Source organism: Manis javanica, chromosome 1 (assembly GCF_040802235.1).
Source record: "Manis javanica isolate MJ-LG chromosome 1, MJ_LKY, whole genome shotgun sequence".
NCBI classification, from domain to species: domain Eukaryota; kingdom Metazoa; phylum Chordata; class Mammalia; order Pholidota; family Manidae; genus Manis; species Manis javanica.
In genome coordinates, this window is record NC_133156.1 from 185370234 (window position 1) to 185392958 (window position 22725).

The following is a 22725-nucleotide window of genomic DNA, read 5'->3' on the forward strand; positions in this document are numbered from 1 at the left end:
CCTCAGGGCTCCGCCCCCTTTTCTGAGAAGTCCCAAGCGGTGGACCTGAAGCAAGATACTGTGTTTTTTGAAGAGGAAGGTGGGCTGTCCTAAAATATGCCTGTCCTTGTGGTCTGCCTCTCTTCCGCCACTCACAGCCTTTTGCACTCTCTACTATGTGCATATGCGAAAAGCATAGGTAAAAGTGATTAACAAATTCGCGCTGTAGGTGAAGAAAAATCTTGGTGACTTCAGTACCGCATCTGGCATGTTCTGGACAACTCAATACAACTCGCTAGGGCGTCAGGGGGAGAACGGCAAGCAGGAGGGACTAACTGTCGTTACTGTTTGGAGTTTGGTTTCCCGGTTAGTGTTTTGTCAATATTTGGGTGTGCCTGTTGCTGGAGGCGAAATCCGCTGGACCATGTCGGCCTTCGAGAAGCCTCAGATCATCGCTCATATCCAGAAGGGCCTCAACTACACGGTGTTTGACTGCAAGTGGGTACCCTGCAGCGCCAAATTTGTGACCATGGGCAACTTCGCACGGGGCACTGGCGTCATTCAGCTGTACGAGATCCAGCACGGTGACCTAAAGCTGCTTCGGGAGGTGGGTGCCGGGTCGAAACTGCCCAGTTCCAGGATATGGGACTGCCGTTGGGGGGCGAGTGCTGATTCCGGTGGGGAATGGGGGTGGGAGGGCTCTGCATTTCTATTTGCTAAAGTTTTCGTTCAGCATACCCTCAAAACACAGTTAAAGCTGCGGAGGACAAACGAAGCTGATCGCAGACTGAAGAATACTTCGACGTAAAACGCTATTTTGTCCGAGTCCTGAATTCTCTGCGAACTAATTCATCCGCGCCCCGCCGGCCCCTTCCTGCAGCCAGTCCAGCGCGAGGTCCTTGGGAAGTGACGTTAAGACTTCGTGTCTAAACTCGAAGCCCTTATGGGCAGTGCGCAGTTGTTTGTGGAGAATCTTTTAAAGGCCCGTGTTAATAAAATGCTTTTCATACAAGCAGAGCCAAAGCGGCCACCAGGATACTTGCGGTGTGATTGGTGGAGACAACCTAACACATTTATTCCTTCAGCAAGTATCGACTGATTACCTGGTATTCCCAGGCATGTGAATCACGATCTCCCCGATTTCGTGGAGTTTATTTTTCTAGTAGGAGAGGGAATCAGCGAAATAATCAAATCCAGAATGTATAAATACAAACCGAGGCGAATTATCTAACATAAAGGAACACGGTTCTGTGAGAGTAAAAACAGATTTAGGATGAGTAGAAAAGCTCACTAGGCCAAACCAGTAGAGGAGGTTTCCAGAGGAAACAGCATGCTCATCAGTGGGAGTTTATCCGCCTTCAGATACAGGTAATAAGTAGGGACCAGAGGTCGCAAGATCTGTACGTCATTTAAAAGATTTATACCTTTTTTCCAAGAAAAACAGGACATTATTGGAGGACTTTACACAGGGAGTGACAAGATCCGGTTTACAAGTTTTGTAAAGTTTGCTAGTGAAAGAATTAGAGAATAATGATGTTAACATTTTTATGCCTGTTTACGGTTTTAAAAATACCCTGATGGGTCAAGTCATACTGACGTGTTTAGGGTTGTGATAGACTACAGGGAAGGTCGAGAACTCCAGGGATCAAACGCCACCGAGACAATCTGCTTGAAGGAGATTGGGGTTAAACTGGTAGATAATGAATCAATACATTTTGGATACGCAAGCTTAGATCAGAAGGTATGTAAAGCCCCATCGCACTTTAAATTTCTATGAGTGCCAGTTTCCTGTTCAGTTTGTATTTTTTAACCAGGCACCTCCGCAGAGTTCCTAAACATGACTTGTTTTTTTCCACCTTTCTTTAGATTGTTCAGCACTTAGCTCCCAGTCACCTGGTGCTCTTTGAAGGTTCAGTTCAGATTGACTTAGGAAGTTCCCTCCTGACCCCCACACAAAGTAACTGCCCTTTACATTGCATTCCTAGGGTACTTATCTGTGCCACACGTGGATCATTCTGTCCCATTTATCTGTAATTAGATTGTAAACTCTTGGAGAGCAAGGACAGTGTCTTTAGTGGTTTGTAAGGAGTAGCCATTCAATAAATTACGTGTTAAAAGAATGAGTGAATGTATATCTGTAAAAAGCTATAACTTGGGAACTTTAAATATTGTTTTAGTCATCCTTAATTGGGGGCAAGGTTTGAACAAATGGGAAAAATTGGAATAGTATACAGGAACTGAAAGGAGAAGTATTAGGAATAAAACAATCAGACCCCAGAGAGCATCTACAGACTTGTGACTTAAATAATTTGTGTACACTTCAAAAATAACACTTATTTTGTAAAGTGAAGTAGTTCTATTTGTTAATTTTACTTTTTAAACAATATGTGTTCATGATAAAACACTTAAAATGCAGATAGGAAAAAGAAGAAAATTAGTATCACTCATAATCTTAATCCTAGGTATAACTACTTTTCCTATTTTTACCTTTGGGTCTTCTTTATATCATAAACTGTCTATTGAGAATCTACTATTTCAAGGTACGATGCTAAGGATCAAAGGTATTTGAAAGATGACTCCCTTCCAAAGAGTCTACTGTCTGAAGAGGATGAAACAAATGCAAAAGCATATTTAAGAACTTATATTGCATCTGGTTGTGACAAATAGAAGATATCTGGGGCAAGGCCACATTCGCATCATTCTAGAAAGAAAGGTAGATACTGTAATTAAGTTTATTGGTAAGTGCAAGAAAGAAGCTAAACAGGTAGCAATGTGGGGTTCACTTCAGATTGGAGGTGCAATGGAAAAGAGCACAGGTTAAATGTAGTCTCAGTGATTCTCAGCCCTCACTGCCTCAATCTGTTGTGTGTTGTGTTGCTGCTGTTTTTCTGTGTGTGTGTTTTAAAATACTCATGTCTTGGTCCCACCTCTAGAAGTTCTGATGCCGTCAGACTCTTGCATCTAAACTAGAGTGAGTCCTGAACATCAGTATTGTTTAAACCTCAACCAGATGATTCTAATGACTACCAGGGTTCACTGCCTGGTAGATGAACTGTTTACTAAAATATTAGAAAACACACTTGATTTTATCATTGTGGAAACACCTCATGCCATGTACTCCAAAGCCCATGCATCCAAGTTAAAAAAATGGGTGAAGGAAGCAAGTGGGTCTTTGTTGACACCATCCTTACCTTCTTACTGAGGATGGATAGGGAATGAGGACAGGGCCTCCAGGTACAGTTGAGCAGTTTGCTGCACCAAAACAGGTGTGACCAAAGGTGCACATGGAAGCTGAAATCCATGTCTTTTCTCATCAAGCCTTAGAAGTGTGAGACTTCATTAGCCTATAAAGGGCAACTTTTTCTAATTGGCACAGAGGACTAGGGGTGGCCCTTAGAAATGGAGTCATAGTTGTGAATGTTTAAACTACTAATAAGCTAATAAAGTTCCGCTTTTTCAGCCCTATGCCACTGAATTCACCGCTTGTTAGCATTTGGTTGACTAAACCTTTTGATGTTAATTAAGTAGTGCCAGGATGTGGAGGAGGAAATACTGACAAGATGTACTAGACCCACCCACAGACAGAACAAAAATAGCTCATGGGAATTATTGATCATGGGCTTCTGTAATCACATTCACTTACTGTATCAAAGAACCAACAGGCTAAATATGACCATTATTGATGGTCATTTCTGTACCATGTAAAAGAAGTTACCATACTGATTTTCTTTGTGAAACAAATTTCCCAAAATCTTCATTTTTTTTAAACCAATCAGTTTTCTAGCAAGAAAAAATTTAAGTAACCACTGCATTTTTTTCCATCTTTTATGTTCCAAAGGTAAAATATTTAACTGGGGCTGGGAGGGAGCCTTATTATGAACTATAAAAAAATTACCTTCATTCCAGTGTGCCTCTTCATTTAGCTACTATTGTAATTGCTGTGAATCTGAGGAAAGGGAAAACAAGTCTGCTTCTCTTAAGTCCATTCGCTAGCATAGCTCAGCCCTTCTCAGCAAAGCACAATCTTCACCACTGTGCAGATATTTAAATATGCTTTTATATTTTAGTTTGACTCTTGTACAAGACCACTAGTGTCTATAAATTTGTTTGTTTCTTTGATATAAGGAGAAAGTGAACATGAAGCATAAATATATATGTTATAGCTTGTAAAGATAGGAATGAAGGTAAAAACCCAAGGACAGAAATCTAAAAGCAGGTTTGCTTCAGGCCTATACCATTTACCTCACCATTTTAGGATTGGAACATTTCTTTGGTACTTATAATGACTTGCAGGTTTACAGAATAGGGGCTACATAATAAAATGTTTATTTAATTGATTTACATGTAGTCCTGGAAGCAGCCTAGTTTAGTAGAAAGAGCTTGGAGTCAACCTGGCACAGAGACCTTGAGCAAGTCTTAGTCCTCTGAACCTGTTTCCTCATCTGGAAAGGGGTGCCCATGTACTTAACTGGTAGTTATGTGTGTTAGAAAGAGAAGGGGTGGTCTAGTTTAGAAGAACATCTGAAATAGTATCTGATACGTGTGTTCAACATATGGATACTGGTCTCATTATTGCATATAAATGACACCAGAAACTGGTGTGTCACGTGAAAACATGGGAGCAATGGGAGTGTGCACTCCATCGGGGGCTTCTCTCTCCCTGGCACTAGGTCAGACAGATTAATAGATATTTATATTTCCATTCAACAAGTGTTGGGCACTTACCAGGTATTGAACAAATTGGACAAGGTCCCATTTGCATCATTCTAGAAATGATCTATCTAGAGGGAGATAGACACTGTAATTGAATGAATAAAATAAGTTTATTGCTAAGTTCAAGAAAGCAGATAAAACAGTTAGTGATTTGGGGGTTCCACTTCAGATTGGAGGAGCAGGGAAAGCCTCTTAAAGAAGGTGACATTTAAATGGAAATATGAATTGGGAGAAAAAAGAAGATATGATGATCTGATGGAAGAGCAGTCTAGGTAGTGGGGACAGTAGATGCAAATGCCCTGAGGTAGAAATGACTTCGGTGTGTCTGAAGGGAAAAAGAAAGCTGCAGGCATGGCTGGAGTGTAGTAGAGAGAAGGAAGGTGCTGGAAATGAGGTCAGAGAGACAGGCAACGCTGGATTTCCAAGGGCTTTGTATCACATTTAGTATACCTTAGGCCCTGTGCCACTTTTGTGAGTCTATGCCTTCTATGTACATACATTTTATTTCATTCCATTATATTTGTAATAAAGACCCACTTTTAGCATTTGTGCAATGACAGATGTGAAAATACCTAGTATAGGGTCTTTCATGATGGAGTGTGCTCAGTTTGGTTTCCTTCTAAGGTGGGGATTCTTAGATGTGTTCAGGTGTCAGAACGTCTGGAAATGGTTGTGCTGTTTCTGAAGCACCATGAAATAATTGGAATAGTCCGTTCCATCTCTGCACAAGGAAGGGTTTTTCTGGTAGAAAAATGACTGTATTCTGATCTTTACATCACAAGAAGTAACCATGCATAAATTTTTTTATCCTCATTTCTAGGTTTTCTTATTGGTGTTCATTTGCTAGTAGCTTCTAGCAGACAAGTTTAAAAAACTTGAAAAAAACTTAAACTTGAGAAAAGCATCCATTAGCTCTTTTGTTTGTTTGGGAGAATTTATGTGGTTACCAGAAGATCAGTGTGTTCTGGGAGCACAGTCTAGTATTCTCTGTTCGAAAGGGTCTAAAGGTGAAAGTTAGGTAAAGAAATAACACAGGGAGGGAAGTTTTTGCTTCCCAGTTTTTTATTACCAGCAACAATAAAATCTTAACTGTGCACTTACTGTAGGGACTGAGCAGTAGAGGTTAGCTTTTACCTCTTCTGTGGCCTGGAAAGAAGAGAAGCCCCATCCGTGGCTCCAGGTGATAGCAGTGAGATTACACGAAGCAGAATGCTACAGCTGGTGGAAGAGAAGGAAGTGGATGACCTGTCTTCCCATGTCTTCTCTGAGAATTTTCCCAGAGAGTTATATCAATATATGATGCAAACTCCCCACAGGTCCTAATCCCCTGAGTCCCTAGAACCACGTTCCTGCCCATCATGGCCCACCTGCTGCTGACCTCAGAGGCTTGCCTTCACCCTCTGCCTCAGCCTGTGGGGGCCATTAGCAGTGACTTAGAGCTTGGGTCCAATGGGAGACAAATGGGAGGAAGGAGTGGGTAGCTCTTCCATCAGCTGGCCTAAGTTGAAACTGAATTCCTTTAACCATAGAAATTGTGTTAGTAGTGATTAGGTGCTATACCACTGTCTGTATTAATTTCAGGCACTTTTATCTGGGGGATGGTGGGGAGAACAGAAGTGATTTGGAGTTGGGAACTGCATTGTTAAGTTGAGAAAATCTTGATTCCCTATGTTGCCACGTTGTAAGATACTCTTATAAAACTTGGAAAAATAACTGAAATAACTGAATATCGATTTTCTGATACTGTAGGTAACTGATGCTATCTCGAACCACCTATGCATTTAAAGGAAAAATAATTATTCTTTGGTTCTGTGTTTTTCATCAGTACAGCCTTTTGTAACCATGTTATTGTGGATGACCGACTTTGTTTACAAGGGGGCTTTATTTTAGACCTGGCTACATAGTAACTTCTAATTTGTCCAGACCAAAACAGTGAGAAAGCTCAACAAAGCTGCTAGTTTCCAAAGCCCTATACCATATAGTGGTGTCTTTTCAACTATGAAGGAAAAGTTCAGTTATAGTTTAAGTGAATTTTATTTTCTTCTTCTTTAAAAATTGCTGTGTGATATATCCTCTGTGGAAGTGCTCGGCCACACGCTGAAGTAGCAGGGAAATTATTTGTTAAATTATATGAAACAAGCCAACCTAGTGGGAAGGATGAAGATTCGCCCAGGAACTGAAAGGTTACAAGGGGAGATACCCTAGAAACTGGAGAAGTCTGTGGAGGGAAAAGTTTATTCTGATATATTGTTAAGTGAAGAAAATTAAGCGAAAGGGAAGTATATTATGATCCTCCCTATATTAAAACAAACCTACATGTGTTTGTAAATGTGTAGAAAAGGTCGAGAAGAACAGGGATCAGTTCTAGGGAGCAGCAATGGGAGACTTTGGTTGTTTGACTTTTTTATAGGAAACGTGTGTTGCTTTTGTAAACATTCAGAATAAAAACATTTAAAGATTGTAAGCAGCTGAATAGGAGGAGCAGTTTTGCCCCATGTAGGCTGACAGTAAATGGAAGGTGATACAGGGCCACAGTGTGGCATGGGGCAGGCAGTGAGTAGTGGCCTCTTTTAATTCCAGATTGTCCAGAGTTCCTAAGGACCAACCAAGGCAGCAGGAAAAGCAGGCGCCAGTGACCTGTGCATGTGGAGTTAGGTGGGTGGGGGCATCAGAGAAATGGGAAGCATCCGGAAGTAAAAGAAGGTCAGTGGAAGACCCACAAAAGTATGGCGGTAGGTGACAACAGCATAGTGCATGTGTGTAAGTAGAGGAGTCAGGTAGGAACTGGGTTGTAAACTCCTCGAAGGACGGCCGGTCTCATTCATTTTCATATCCTCTTCTGCCTACTTCATTGACCTGCTTTTAGTGGGAACTCATTAAATGTTGAACACCTGAGTTGGGCAAATCTGTAAAGCTGGAGGCCTGAGCTCTTCGTCTGTGACAAGAGGGTGTTAGATTGTTTCCAGGGACCCTTTTGGTGATAGGTTCTTCACGTGATGTCCATAAGCCACATCCTTTAAATAGTGCGTCAGTATATGGTGACTTTATAACATGATTATATGTAGTACTTGGAGCAGTAGCCGTTTAAAGAAACCTCAGAAGACTGGCTAATCCATACTAATAGCAGAGCCTTTGGTACACACAGGTATACACAGATCTCTATGGTCTCAGAGTGAGCAGGACATAAACATTCTCAATTTATAGGGTTCTTCAGGGAAAGCTACAAGAGACACATAAACAAGTTTTGTTCCTGTAGCCAACTGGAGAGAATAATATCTTCACTATGTTCTCATTTCTACCGAGGATCTTAAAGAAGAATACCTTATTACATGCTGAAATTTTCATATTTGCAAACCAATGGAGATGATAGACTTGTCAGCATTTGATTGTCTCATTAGAAGAAAGGCAAAATTAAATCTCATTCTTTTTGATGATCATGTACTTTTAAACCTGGAAAAATGACTAAAGGAAAAGCATGATTATCTTTTTCAGAAAACATTTTAATTGCTTTTTATATTGTGTGCTTTATTTAAATTCTGTAATAGAGCTATACATATTGTGGATTATAAATATCTGCTTACATAAATAGTGTATCCTCTCTCCCTCTCTTTTATCAAGATTGAAAAGGCCAAACCCATTAAATGTGGAACATTTGGTGCAGCCTCTTTACAGCAGAGATATTTAGCTACTGGAGATTTTGCTGGAAACCTTCATATATGGTAAGATTATTTAATCAGTATTAAGATGTGAGACAAGCAATTTCTTTCTTCTTACTCTTTCTCTGAAAGAGTTCTAATTTTTAAATGTTTCCTTGTTCGGTTTTAATTATTTAAAAATGCAAAAACTATCTTTTATTATACATTTCTAGATTCACAATTCAAAATCCACTTTAAAATGCTAACCTATTTTCTAGATATTTTGAACAATGTTATCAATATTTATTTCCACACATGTTGTTTGGTACTAGCATCTAATACCCTGTATTTGTAAATAAAGGCTATTCCCCTCCACCTTGAAGGATACAATATATAAAAGTACACATACATGACAAGAACAATTAGATATTTACATTTCAGCAAGACATTAGGTATTACAGAATGATACAGTTATCGTTTAATGTTTTTAATATAGAACTCCCAATTTATTTTAAAAAAACGTTTTTAAATGCTTTAGCTAACATCTAAGCACAACTTTTTAGGAACACATCTGTTGATTAAATAAAGATAAACCTGTTTTGAGTGAGCAAAATTACAATTGTACCAAATGCCTCTAATTTTTCATACTTTACCTAGAATTATTTCCGCATTTAAATTAGTTAATTGAAGTTTCTCCTTAATTACTTTTCAGGAATATCTCTTATTGTAATTATTTAAAGTATACAGTAATGTTCTAGAAAGAAACTATCTTCTCTACCTCATGTTTTTTAATGTGACCTTTCTTGATTCTAAGTAATGTTTTAAAGCTGTCTGTAAAATGTTTTGCTATCTGTAAAAATAGCAAAACAGTTCTTTTAAAAGAGCCTCAGTGCTAACAAGTCTCTTGATTCTCTCACAATGACACTACAAAGAGGAACATCGTCTCTAGATTGAGCTATCTCAAATTTTGATTAGTGAGCTTTTACTAATAAATCTTGACCTAGTATTAAGTTGGGATTACATTTCATGAATAACTACATTCATTTTTTTTTTAAGTATGTTATTGAAAACTCACTAGTTAAAGAGCAAGGTGGATAGAAGCTCTAATAGCAAAACAAAAGAAGGGGGACTGGAAGGAGGCAAGAAAAGGGATGTGTTCATGTAACCTGCTTGAGCCATTCATCACCCAGCCAGACACACCTAGAAGGAGGTACTTTCCTATGTTCCTCTCTTAACTAATCTGAACTAGACAAACTTAAGCCAGTTTGACTGATATTTATTGTGACCAGAATGATGATATGCTGAATATAGATGATGATCAGTATGGAAAATAGTACGTCGTAAAGAAAGAAATGTAGACCGAGTAAACGCTACTCATGTTATCCTTCCCAAAAATCTCAAGATCAAACTACTAAGGCCTGCTTTGGAAACATTCTAGATCACTTTGAATTTACTCTATATTTAAAATAGTGATTATCAGACTTGTCCCAGAGCGTCAGCAGATTTGGTACCCCATCCCAGAGATGCTCATCCGATGTGTCTGGGGAGGAGGCCATGTATCTGCGTTAATTGGTGAGCACACTTGGTAACCCCTGTGCTGAGGTTCTACGCAGATCATCTTTGAGGACCACAAAGTAAATGGGGCTCAGGAATTAGGGTTCCAAGTTGAACCATGACAATTCTCATTGAGGGCTTGAAAGAAGCAAAGGTGGAGAGAAAAAAATTGGAAGTAAATGTATAAATTACCTTCATAGCAAAACCCTTATTTTAAAACAAAAATCTAAATATTGTATGCATTGTTAAATTTTAGTAGTGGACAAATGTTTGGACATGTGGAGTAAGTCAGAAGCTCTGTTCTGTTGTTTAGGAATTTGGAAGCTCCAGATATCCCAGTATATTCTGTAAAGGGCCACAAAGAAATTATAAATACTATAGATGGTGTAGGTGGACTAGGAATCGGGGAAGGAGCACCTGAAATTGTGACTGGCAGTCGAGATGGTAAGTCAAAGTATTCTATGTACTTAAATTTTCTTTGTAGATAAATCTCTATGCAGTGGTATATCCTCTGTATGTGAAAACCCTCATCAGTAAACCCCGACTCACTAAATCTCATAGCCTACCTTTTTAATAGGAAGGTTTGATTTCATAGCCCTCAGTTGTTTCAGACTTTAGGGTATTTTGAGAGAGAGGCAAGCACTTACTATTTTAGTTCTGAGCAAGTGTAACAAATAACCATAATTTCCTATGAACCTTGGAGGACTTAAAATTTCTTTACAGGTTTCTGAGGCGGCTGATGATATAATGTAGGTGGCAGCTTTTCATTTTCTTTCTTTAAAAAGCAGAATTAGTACTTGTGAAAATTGTCATTTGACGGCTGTTTGAACACTGACTTTCTGCGATCCTTCCGCCGAGCCTTGTAGAAGGCGCCAGGGGCACCAGCTCTGCCTCTCCAGCCCGGCGTGACTCCCGAGAAACGGGCCTTCTGATGTCCAGAGCTGCTCTGAGAACTGGAAAGGAGTCACAACTGTTGCCTCTTCACCAGGGGCACATAGAAATTTGGTACCTTGGTGGGCTTGGCTAATTTCTTAATGGCTGTCTGAGGCCGTGAGGAAATTATTTTACAAAGAAAAGCGAGATGCAATTTTCTAAGAGTTACTTAAGAGTGATTGTGCTTTAGACATCAGTTTTTTACATCATTAAAGCAATATGGAAAAAAAAAAAGCAATATGGAATATAACAATCTACCATACTAGCATACCCATTAGATTTGTTTTCCTTGCTAGTCTTATATACAATTTTATGTAGTTAACAGTGTGAATGTGATTTTTATCTTAACATTTTTCATTTAATGTTTTGTCATATACAAATGTTGCTGTTTCCATATACTTTTCAAAAGTATTGTTTCAATAGCTAAATGTATAATGTTCTATCCGGTGATGTGTCACAGTGTCCTGAACCATGCCCCTGTTAGTAAGCATTCAGTTTGCTCCAAGTGTTTTATTTTTGGGGGAGAGTGACTTACAAAGAGTAAAAAAATGAGTATCATCATACATATAGCTCTTTTGGAATAAAAGTTTTTTATGATTTAAAAAATTTATTGTCAAACTTTCCAAAGTACCCTTTACATTGTCAGCTCCAGTAGATGAGGTAGAGCTCCAGACTACTCTGCCAGCACTGATCTTTCCCCCTGATATTTTTTAGGTAAAAATGGTACTTTCTTTCCAACTTATGTTAATGTCTTCCTGTATCTCTTTAGTAGCTAATTTTGCTGTGTGAATTGTGCACATTGTTAGCTCACTTAACTGTTATAAGCTTAATATGAATCATCAATTTGTATGAACCCTGTAATTTAATAACCTTGTCACATTTGTGAGAAATTTTTTTCTCCTTAAAGCTGCCTTTTTAATGACCAACTTAATTTCATCCTTGGAGATAAATCTAGTGGGAAAGTTCCTCTTTTTCTGAGTTTATTACCCTTTTTAAGGATATTTTGCCCTTTTCCTGTTCTTTCAGCTACTTGCCTTTTAGCCACCTTATTAAGTGTCTTTGTGTTTCTCATAGGCAATGATGCCATTTAGTTAGTAGTCCTGTAATTTGCATTAAAATAACGGAGTTGAAATTAAGTTAAGAATTATTTGTTAATTTTATTTACTATTTCCCTTTTCTCTGTTGCCACAGGGAAATTAAGTTTAATTGTATATGAGATAGTATTCCAAAACCCATATAAAAATCATAAATAGAAAAATGAGTTTATTCATCTGTATAAGAAAAAATGCCATTGCTTATATGGGTAGTAAGGAAAAAATAAAAATTAAGATGACACTGGTATTCCAAATAAACAGCACATTAGTTTTAGGCTCAAAGAAAATAAGGCATGGTTTGAATTATATATGTACATTTGTGTTTTCCTTGCCTACCATACCTTCGATAATTTAGGAACCAGCTGTTGGCTTTTCTGTGTAGCTATTAATTTGGAAATCAAGTCAGACAGTAGCATATGGATTATAGTATCTCTGATATTATATATAATTTGCCCAATTAGAAGTCATAAAAATGTATTTTTCAGATGTAATAACATCTATAATTCTGCCATGTACACCACAGGAAGCCATAGAAAGAGATGCAGAAGAGAAATGTCATCATTTACTATTGAATTTTGCCATCTCACTTTTACTCGTGGCAGGAACTGTGAAGGTGTGGGACCCAAGACAAAAAGATGATCCTGTTGCTAATATGGAACCTGTACAAGGAGAAAACAAGAGAGACTGTTGGACTGTGGCATTTGGTAAATTATTCAAGACCCCTTGCATTTGAAGGATCAGATAGTAAAAAAGCACAGTGCTTCAAGAAAGTCCTGATGGTCTTTTTATGGTCTACTTTGTGGATTATTGTGACAGCTTATTGAGGCAAATAGACATGGTAGTTAATGTCAACTTCTGGGGCCAAGGTTTGAATACTCACTGTGCTACTGTTTGGCTCTGTGACTGGCTTTGGTATCTTGGGACAAGAAACCAAACTTCTCTGTTCCTTGGTTGCTTCATTTATAAAGTGGAACTAATAATAGAATTTACCCAATAGTGCCGTTATGGGGGTTCAATCAGTTAAAACATATAAAGTGCATAGAATTGTGCTTAGATTATGAAGTGCTCAAAATATTTGCTATTGCTATGTACTTCTGTTTAACTAGATCATATTGACCTAATTTATAACCAGATGCTATTAATGGAGCTAAGAAGAGCCTCAGGTGCAAATGGTAACCCAGCAAATCTTACATTATACTCTACACAGGTTATGTTTATTATAGTTATGCTATTACAACATCATTTCTTATAATTGGATATCTGTGTTACTCTACTAATACTTAAAATGAAGATTGATTTTGTAGGATTAATTGATGTGTGCCATTGTGTCTCTCTCTGAGCACCAAAATTAGAATAATTTTTGCCACTAAAGGATATAGGCCACACTTAGTTTAAAACCTCTATTTTCTTTTCCCTTTTCCTATTATAATCCTGTGTAGATAACAGACATTAAAAATGGGATTTAACAATATATGTGAACTGCTTAACTTTCTATGTTATTTTGAGATTGCACCATTATTAAGAGGAAAGTTTTAGATTTCCAATTCCAAAAATAAATTATTGTATGGAAATTCTAAAAGATTAAATGTACAAGCACAGCATTCTTATATTATGAGCAATAATATATAAACTTAAGACATGTATACTTTGAGGAGAAATTTCAGGATAAATATTTAGAATTATCACCTAAACATTAATATAACAATTAAAAAATGATTATCTTTGGGTCTGTTAAAGCCTTTCATCATTGATCTACGGGAAATAAGTGCAATTTTAAATATGGGATATTAAGTTAAAAAAACATTTACCCATTGATTTGGGAATATCTTATGAATGCCCAGTATGTGCCAAGTATTGTGGGCTTGCGAAGGTGAAAAGACTCACATCCTAGCCTCAAGAAGCTTACAGTTTAGTAAAGAGGGGATGATATCTATATTAATTATAGTACCAGGTTGGAGTGAAAAATGTCACAAGAGTCATGGATGGATGAATGCAGGAATCCCCAGGGAGAAATGGCTGGGAAGGAAGAACATTTTGACCTCAGACCAAGGATATATAGGACTTGAACCACTGAAATTGGGAGGAAATTTCAGGCATAAGGAATAGCTTAAAAAGTGCCCAAGAAATACGTAGAAGTGGTAGGAAAAGCTTTAAGGATGGCTCAGGGCCACAGCCAGAAGTGTTTAGATGGTGTCAACATGGTAGTAAATCCTTGAAGGTTTCTGCAAGGATGAGATGTGATCAGAGCTTTAGGAAGACCAAGCTAGCACTGTGTAGTGGGGACAGATGAGTAGCAGAGGTACTCCAGAAAAAAAATCCCTGGATCCAAGCAGCATGAATTTACAGATTGTAAACTTATTACATGTGTGATCATCCCTACAACCAAAACTATATCAAAGTGTGTTACAGCTTTGTTGTGTTACAGGTTTCCTTGAAAAGACAACACCAGAACAGCATTTTGCAAAATAACTTTAAAGTAGTTTCTGTGTGTATCCAAATATAGTTACTGCCAAAGAAACAATAGATGCATAGCTGTATTTATTCTACCAAACCCTACTGTACTTGAACTACAGTTGGCCTGTTAGTCTTTGCTGATGTAATAGAGAGAGAACATTTGCTTTCAACTTAGGATCTAGTAAATACTTTCATGTATCCCCTCAGTACAGAATCTCAATGAATGAACTTTTAAAAAAAAATTATTAGATACCAAATGAATAATCATGATGTCTTGTCATTAGTAAATGATTACGAAAATGAGATTCTGCCTAATGTTATTTTTTTATCTGATTTGGTACAAAGTGTATGTGTAGTTTTGTAAGATTATATTAGCAGCCTTCAAATTAGCATTTATAAAGATCTGAAATGTTGTATCTTGACTTGCAGGCAATGCTTATAATCAAGAGGAACGTGTTGTTTGTGCTGGCTATGACAATGGGGATATCAAACTGTTTGATCTCAGAAATATGTCATTGCGGTGGGAGACGAACATAAAAAATGGGGTAATGTACATTGGGATTGTTTTTACTTTCTCTGAGCATGTTTCATCTACCTCTGAACTGCTTACAAAAGGAAACCACCTCTAATAACTTATCTCAGTACAGCCTCTCTACCAGTGGTTCTGACCTTTTGGGGCTGCTAAGCCCTTTGAGAATCTTACGAAAATCATGGATCCTTTCTTCAGAAGGTGAACACACTCCTAGGTATGGTGTGACAATGCTGGGTGGGTCAGCAGTCCCTGCAGCCTGTCTGTGGACCCCTGTGGGCCGTACAGTGTGCTACTAAAATAAGCTGGTAAGAGGCCTTTTTTCTAATACTGGAAAGCCTGAAATTGTAACAGCCTCCCCAAGTACTTTCAGAGTTCTGGGTCCTGAGCTGTACACTTTTAGTGAAGAATGTGGTTCCCTCCTGTTTTTCAGTCAGCCCAGACTTGGCTGTATAAAATAATTATGTAATAACTATTAGCAATTAAATTATGGCTCTCCAAATTGATCTACTGAACAGAGAATATCTAGGAATGCCTTGTTAATCCTATTAACCAAGAAAAATTTTTTTGCCTCAGAGTATTTGATGTATTGATTCCAATGATAAAAATGATTGTTAAAATGCTTTATGAGCATATAATTTTAAAGTTGTTTTACTTAAAAGGAACTCCTGAATAATTAGACCATCAATAGTAAATATTCTCTTTTCAGGTATGTAGCTTGGAGTTTGACAGAAAGGACATAAGTATGAATAAGTTAGTAGCTACATCTCTGGAAGGAAAGTTTCATGTTTTTGACATGAGAACACAGCATCCCACCAAAGGTTTTGCCTCTGTTTCAGAAAAGGTAAATATGAGGGAAATATCTTTCTATGAAGAGGAATGTTCATAGCTTGTTTGACTAATAAATAGAAGTCACCAAGGTTCCTTCCAGGTCTTTCTATGAAGGGACCTATTTTTTGTATTGTCTTCTGGGATTGTGACAAAAGTTGGTCTGTACAAAGAGTACTTTCCTAAAGTTTATCAATTTTAGACTTCTTGATTATATAGTAAAGGCCTCAGTTGGCTAGGAGTCTTATTTTAGAGCTTAAGAGCAATCACAAAAAACTAGCTGATGTTAAGGATTTGACCAACAAAATAGTCTGGTGTTTTCCAATGAGTAAATAACATTTGTGTTAATAACCAATTACATACTTTTCAAAATATATCAATGTATATACATTATATCCTATCATCACATTTTATTTTATATTCCCGCTTGCTATATTAAATGCAATTATTTAAAGTACTAATTGCTATGATTGCTACATAGTAGTTGTAAAAATACTCATTTATACATATACATACATACATACTTTGCCTTATTCCAAAGGAAACATACAGTATTACAACATCAGAAAAATAGATGAAGAAAGTAGGACAAAGGGAAAATACTGGCTAAAAGAAAAAAAAAAGTGATGCCTGGAGTAGGGGATTGCATAAAATTCATGCTGAAACATCCTGTCATTTGTAAGAGATGGGTTGGAAATGGGACTCAGCTTCCTCAAGTATAAAAATAAAGAGCAGTTACAGATTGCTAATTTCCATAAGATTAAAATATATTTAAGTTGCTCAGGAAAGAAAAATTCACTCCTCTCCCTCCATTGTGGATTTATTAGTACTTCTCAAACCTTTCTATTTTGTCTTATTTTATTGTTACAATAATTATTATTATTGCATGTAAATTACTATCACTGCCTGATGAACTAAACTCTTAGCAAGGTAGCTATAAAGTATAATATTGTTTTGCTTTGTCATTTCAGAATATATTAAATATCTATCAACAACATAAAGCACTTTACTAAATTGTTCCATATACAATTGCAACACGTCTTTCATTTTTTATAAATCATGGTGTTGTCTCCAAAATTTTTTGTTATAGTTAATGAATCCAGTACTTGGCTAAATCTTTCAATGACTGTGGTGTATTTTAAGTGGTCATTTCCCAAACTCTGGCTTTTTGGTTTTGATCAACTTTCAGAAGAAAGAGAGAAGTTTAAACTACAAAAAGAAAATTTAATTTAACAGCATGAACCTAATCATTTGAGGACTCTCACACACTTTGTGCATTTTGAGAAATGTGTTTTTATCTGCTAATGGTAATTCTTTTAAAAGACTATTAGTGTCAGATGTCAAGACTAATCACGCACTAAAATGTGAAGTGTCTATGTGTGACTTAGATCAAGTCGGCAAGTCTCACTCCTACAAAGCAGAAGTCTTTCATGCCTCGCCCTCCCTGCCTCTCCTCAGGGTCCTCACAGTGAATGCTGCGCTCTTAATACTGATTTTACTTCTGTTATTGAGGTGCTTACAAACTGTTAACCTTCTTCCAGTTGCCATTTGTCTTTTAGTTTAATATGACTGAGTAAGGCCTTGGCTTATTATGACCATAAACACTATCTGTAAGTCCTCATGGTCCTGATTTTGAAGACTAGACAAGTCAAGTGGTATCAATTGAAGATAAGGCTCTGGGAGTTTTTAAGTTAAAATTCATTCTGTATATGGGAACTCTGTACTTCTCACTCAATTTTGCTATTACCTAAAACTGCTCTAAAACATAGTTTGTTGAAAAAAAACTCAGTCTATTCTTTTTCCTTTAGGAGAAACTATATGCTTTGTTTTTGAGGGTTCTCCCACCCTTAGAATGAGCTAGAAAAATTTAAATGTGTAAAATCTATTTGCATAACTCATGGTATTATAAACTTAAATGCCCATTTAATCGATAACATCTTTTCTTAATCATGTAGAACTTAGTTTCTTAAAGCAATGAAGAAAAATGATGCTTTTTCTAATTTCTGATGGACTCTTACAAATCTCCAGCCATTAGAAAGACGTGCCTGAAAATAACTGTAATTACTTTTGTAACAGTTGAAATTATAGTAGAAAAACTATTTGCAGAGTTTCCTTTCTAGGGCAGTCTTTGTTTATTATATAAACTTAAAAACTAGTTGTGCTGCCTCCTCTCTTGTTTAGGCTCACAAATCTACAGTGTGGCAGGTCCGACACCTGCCGCAGAACAGAGAGCTCTTTCTGACAGCTGGGGGTGCTGGCAGCCTGCACTTCTGGAAGTAGTAAGTCTCTCCCAGTGCACATCGCTCCTTTTTAAGCTACGTGTGGGTGGAAGTAGGATTAGGTTGAACTTCATTATCTTCTGTTCCTCTTTTTACTGAGCTCATTTTGATATGACTTTAAATTTTATGGTATTATGTAAGTGTTTTCTCAGCCTTTTTATTATTATAGTTATTTATACTTAGTAAATAATGTCTTCTTGACATTAAATCTATTTGTCATTTTAGTTGTGTCTTCCAATATATGTGAATAGCTTCAGAATAGTTGTTTTCATAGATTTGAAATCATCGTTTTAGCTAGTTGTTTTTTTTTTAATATGACAAATTTGACCAAAGGCTTTTGTGAAATATTGCCATCTGGTCCTTAGAACACTACCTCTAGAAAACAGGAAAAGGGTTGGAGTTCTGAGTTTTAATCCTGATAATTCAGTTGCCCAAGTTCAGGTAACATCACCAAAAAAGAACCAACACAGAGTCCAGGCCTCTGATTAGTCTCCAGAAAAGTCTTGTCGTTGGGTTGCTTTCTGCATACTGTGAGCTGGGGGAGTGCCAGTGACAGCTCCCTAAGGTGACAGATCCTAGGTCAGCTAGCTACTTAGTTAAAAGGCCTGATAAAATTGGGAGTTAATGGTGTATGTATCTTTTTCTAAACATCCCTCAACGCAAAAAACCACACAACACATGCACATAAATGAAAGTTAAGGTGAATGCTTTAGATCAAGACTACATAGTTTCTGTGAGTAAAAAGCACAGGGAAAGTTTCAAGAGTTCTGAGAGAATGTCTGGCAGGTAAGTCATCTGGTAATTTCCCATTTCCTAGCACCTCGCCTCTTGTCCTCCTCTGATTCTTCCAGCCCAGTCTCCGCTCCTTGTTTGTTAGCCTCTGCCAACCCCCTTAGTTAAACCAAGCGGCTGCACATCACTTTGTACTTGACCAAGCTCTTTAGGTGGCTTGCTTGAGGAACGAGTCCCAAAGTTTCTTTGTAGTCCACATAGGGAGTTGTATTCTATGTGACGTACAAATGCATTTACAGCTAGAATTTTTGCTGTAGTGTAAAGTTGGATCTCAATGCAGTTAGAAATTTGGAGTTTATCTCAATATGAGCCTTACTCCTTACCTTAACAGCTATTTAGTCTAATCTTCAGTTGGTTTGGAGCTTTGCTGTCAAGTATTCTATCAGCAAAGGAGAAAGTAAAATGATACTTAGCTTTATTTCCACTTGTCTCCTTTGATAGCAAAGCAACTAACTTATAGATATTTACAGAGAACCTAACCAGAAATTCCTAGAGGAAGTCATCAAGTTATTCAGAAATTGTTTTTTTAAAAAAAATAGACCCCCATATGCTGATTTTTTTGCATATTTGAAACATACACATATATTCCTAAAATTTTAATAGACAATATGGTGGGTTCAAAAAACATGTTGTCTTTTAAATACTGAAGAACTGCATCCTTCACCAAGAGACATATGAAAAGTTATGCAAACTGTTTATTCATCTGAATATTTTATTCCTTTTAATCAAAAGAAGTGGTAGGGTCTGAAGGGAAGAAAGACAAGTAGGTTACTATCTGTCATTTCTTCCATTTCTACTCTGCTTCTGAGTTGCTTTGTGCCCCTTAGACTCTTAGCCCTTTATGAGAACTTCAGAAATAAAAATGGTGTCATGGTTGATATGTAACAGGCTTTAAAAGGTTTTATGAGGAGAGGGACCCTTGTATTTCACTAGGAATGCATCTCTGTGGGGAGAGGGATGTTTCTTCCCCACCCATTCTGGAATCTAAACCAAATAGTATTTAAGAGTTAACCTTCAGTTCTTCTTACTTTATAAATAATGTTTTCTGATGAAGGAAAACCAGTGTTCTTGGAATTGCTTTTTTCTTTTTTGAAGCAATGGTGTTTGTCTTAAATCTCATCCCTGCAGTGCCTTCCCATAGGAATGGGACCCAGAGGGTCCTTAGGCTTGGATCTGTCTGGTGGAGCTCTGGGGTTAGAAACCAGGGTCTGTTCTAGATGTGTGTGGGTGAGGTTCTGCAAATGTTACTTACAGCTTTTGCACATGTGGTTTGCCCATGGCATCTAGTCAGCTGATTCTGGAGAATTACAACGGAAGATTATCAAGAGCACCGAGTAAATTCATTAAAGAATGCTAGGTCAACCTAGAACTTTCACGTTAAAAGAGAAGATATGGATTCACACTGAACAGAATGATATTCAAGTTTTTAGAAGAACCAGCCCTTCATAGGATTTTTTGGGGGTTGAGATTGAAGTTGAAATAGTGTCACTTTATTTGCATACAGTTCTACATTAGCAAGATTCTTTAAGTATTTATTAGTTCCAGTAATCAACTGAGAAACAAAAATAGAGATATTGGAGTACATGTATAAAAATAATAGGGAGAATGCTAAGGTTTTTCCTCTCATCACTTTGATCTTTGTTTCCAGCGAATATCCTATTCAGCGGTCAAAGAAAGATTCCGAGGGAGTAGAGATGGGAGTAGCAGGTTCTGTCAGCCTTCTCCAGAACGTCACCTTGTCAACGCAGCCCATTTCCAGTTTGGACTGGAGTCCAGATAAAAGGGGTCTCTGCATCTGTAGTTCATTTGATCAAATGGTGAGAGTACTGATTGTTACAAAACTCCATAAAATTTGATCTGAAGACTGAACTTGAAACCTTCCAGAGGAGCACTTGTAGAATTCAGAGGGCTCTCTGGGACTCTCTAACTGTCTTGGAACAAAGGGGAATTTGACTGATGAAAAAGGCTCCCGAAGAAACCTCTGGGCTGGCCTGTCTCCAGGTGTACAATGTCGAGCGGTTGTTCTGGGACCAGCCTGGCCGCTGCTTGCTGCTGCCCACAGGCCACCACTCTCTCCAGAGCCAGCTCTGTTCCTTCCCCTCCAGGTCTAAGAAAGAGTAAATACTTGTGTATATTTAAGCATATTTTGAATTTGTTCTGCATCCCTAAGACTACTTATTTTATCATAACACTTGTGTTTTAGTGTTCACAGTATTGTGGTAGGGATCACTTAATTTGGTTTAAAATAATTTGCTTTGGTAAACTACTGTGAACTAAGCTTTGTAAACACACTTTGAGAGATTTCATTGTCTGTAAGTTTCTGTAAAGAATATTACTTTATAAAACTACCAAAGTAGCACAGTCAGACTAGATTTGGGTAACTGTTTCCAGCAGTATAACTCATACAGTAAATACTTGATTTACAAAGACCTCTTTTTTTACTCAAAAAAAAAGGAGTTGAATCAGTGAGACTTTGGGCTGTTGATGGTAGTGATGTTGAGATGCACACAAGATTGTGAGGGTTTTGTACCCTTATTTTTTGTCAAACCTTTTTATATATTTTATGAATAAATTTCTGTTCTAGCAATCTATAGATGAGTTGATTCTTTTAGCTTCACAGCAGTAATAAAGCCAACACCATCACTTCTTTTGCTTTATAAATACTTAATAAGTATAAATACTTAATTAAGTATAAATACTTAATATACTGAATAATACCTTCATTCACTTTGTTTCTTTAATGTTCACCATCTACTGAAGCTCAGCAGTATTAACTTTAGTCACACTTTCATTAAGCCTCTCCTCCTTCCTCCCCATTCACAGGACAGAGCTGCCTGAAACATTTGTAATACGGAAAATTCAGGTGATTTCAGGGGTTCTTGGAAAGCCACTTGTTTAGAATATTAAATTCAGAAACTTAACTTTTTTAAAAAATCCTGAAATGTTTTGTAGCACAATGCTATAGATAAAATTATGGAAGTAAAAATTAAATTGAGCTTAAAAAAAGCTGTTTCCTGCTGGGTTTGGGGGAGTTTTTTTGTTTGTCTTTTTTCCACTTTCAAAGAACAAGTGAAAACCTTGTGAAATTCTTTTGTAGAACACCTGTGTTTGGTAGCATGATTGGAGAGGTTCACGTCAAAAACAATACTTGTATTTCATTGAATCTAAGATGTCATTGATTGTATGATTATCATACACCACTGAAAAAGGAAAATGCTGCCAGTGAACAGATAGACTGCTTTTTTGTCACTCAGCATTTCTCTAATATTCACTGAATGTTCTTTTAGTCTTATTTAGATCAGGTTTTTTTCATTATGTATCACTCCTGTGCATCTTTATAAAGGCAAGATATATAGAAAATAAATTTGGTATTCCTCTATTTTTTCCTATTCAGTCTGATCTCTCTAAATCAGTTTTTGAATTGAGTCATTAATGTTCCTGTTTTCCCTTACAATATTGTCCTTCCACCATAAAAAATGGTGGTGGTACATTTCTTTATAATGTGCTTCTTTACTGTCTTGAGGGTTTTCTTTCAATAAACTCTATAAGTTTGGGTGCACGCATGCAGGCCGTGAGAACTGTCCTGGTTGCTGCCTGCTTTACCTGGATTGTTTCAGTTGTTGGTTGTTATGTAATAAACCACTGCAAAACTTAGTATCTTAAACTAGTAATGGTCATTTACTTGCTTAGGAATCTCTGATTTGGGCAGGACTCAGCCGGGAAGGTCAGTCTGTGCTCCATTCAGCATCATTTGTCATTCCAGCAGCCTTGTTTAGGGCTGGAGGATCTGCTTCCATAGTGGCTCTCACATACCTTGCTGGCTGTCCGCTGGGACCTCAGCCAGACCTGAGCACCAGGAGCCTCGCCACATAGCATGGGCTTCCTCAGAGCATGGTGGTTGGGTTCCAAGGATGGGCATCCCAAAGGAGAAGGCC

The 22725-nt window shown here is 37.4% G+C and overlaps 1 protein-coding gene across 2 annotated transcripts; it reads left to right on the plus strand.

Moving 5' to 3' along the window:
- Positions 1 to 95: 95 nt before the first annotated feature.
- Positions 96 to 22454, plus strand: DNAAF10 (dynein axonemal assembly factor 10). 2 transcript variants are annotated; one of them, XM_017654751.3, is made up of 8 exons: positions 96 to 586; positions 8311 to 8411; positions 10195 to 10325; positions 12511 to 12612; positions 14792 to 14907; positions 15601 to 15735; positions 17901 to 17998; positions 20439 to 22454. In XM_017654751.3, exons 1-8 carry the CDS (start codon positions 248 to 250, stop codon positions 20644 to 20646), a joined length of 1230 nt encoding a protein of 409 aa, XP_017510240.2. In that variant the 5' UTR covers positions 96 to 247; the 3' UTR covers positions 20647 to 22454. The 2 variants fall into 2 exon arrangements, with proteins under 2 accessions (XP_017510240.2, XP_017510241.2); XM_017654752.3 differs by lacking the exon at positions 15601 to 15735.
- Positions 22455 to 22725: the final 271 nt, after the last annotated feature.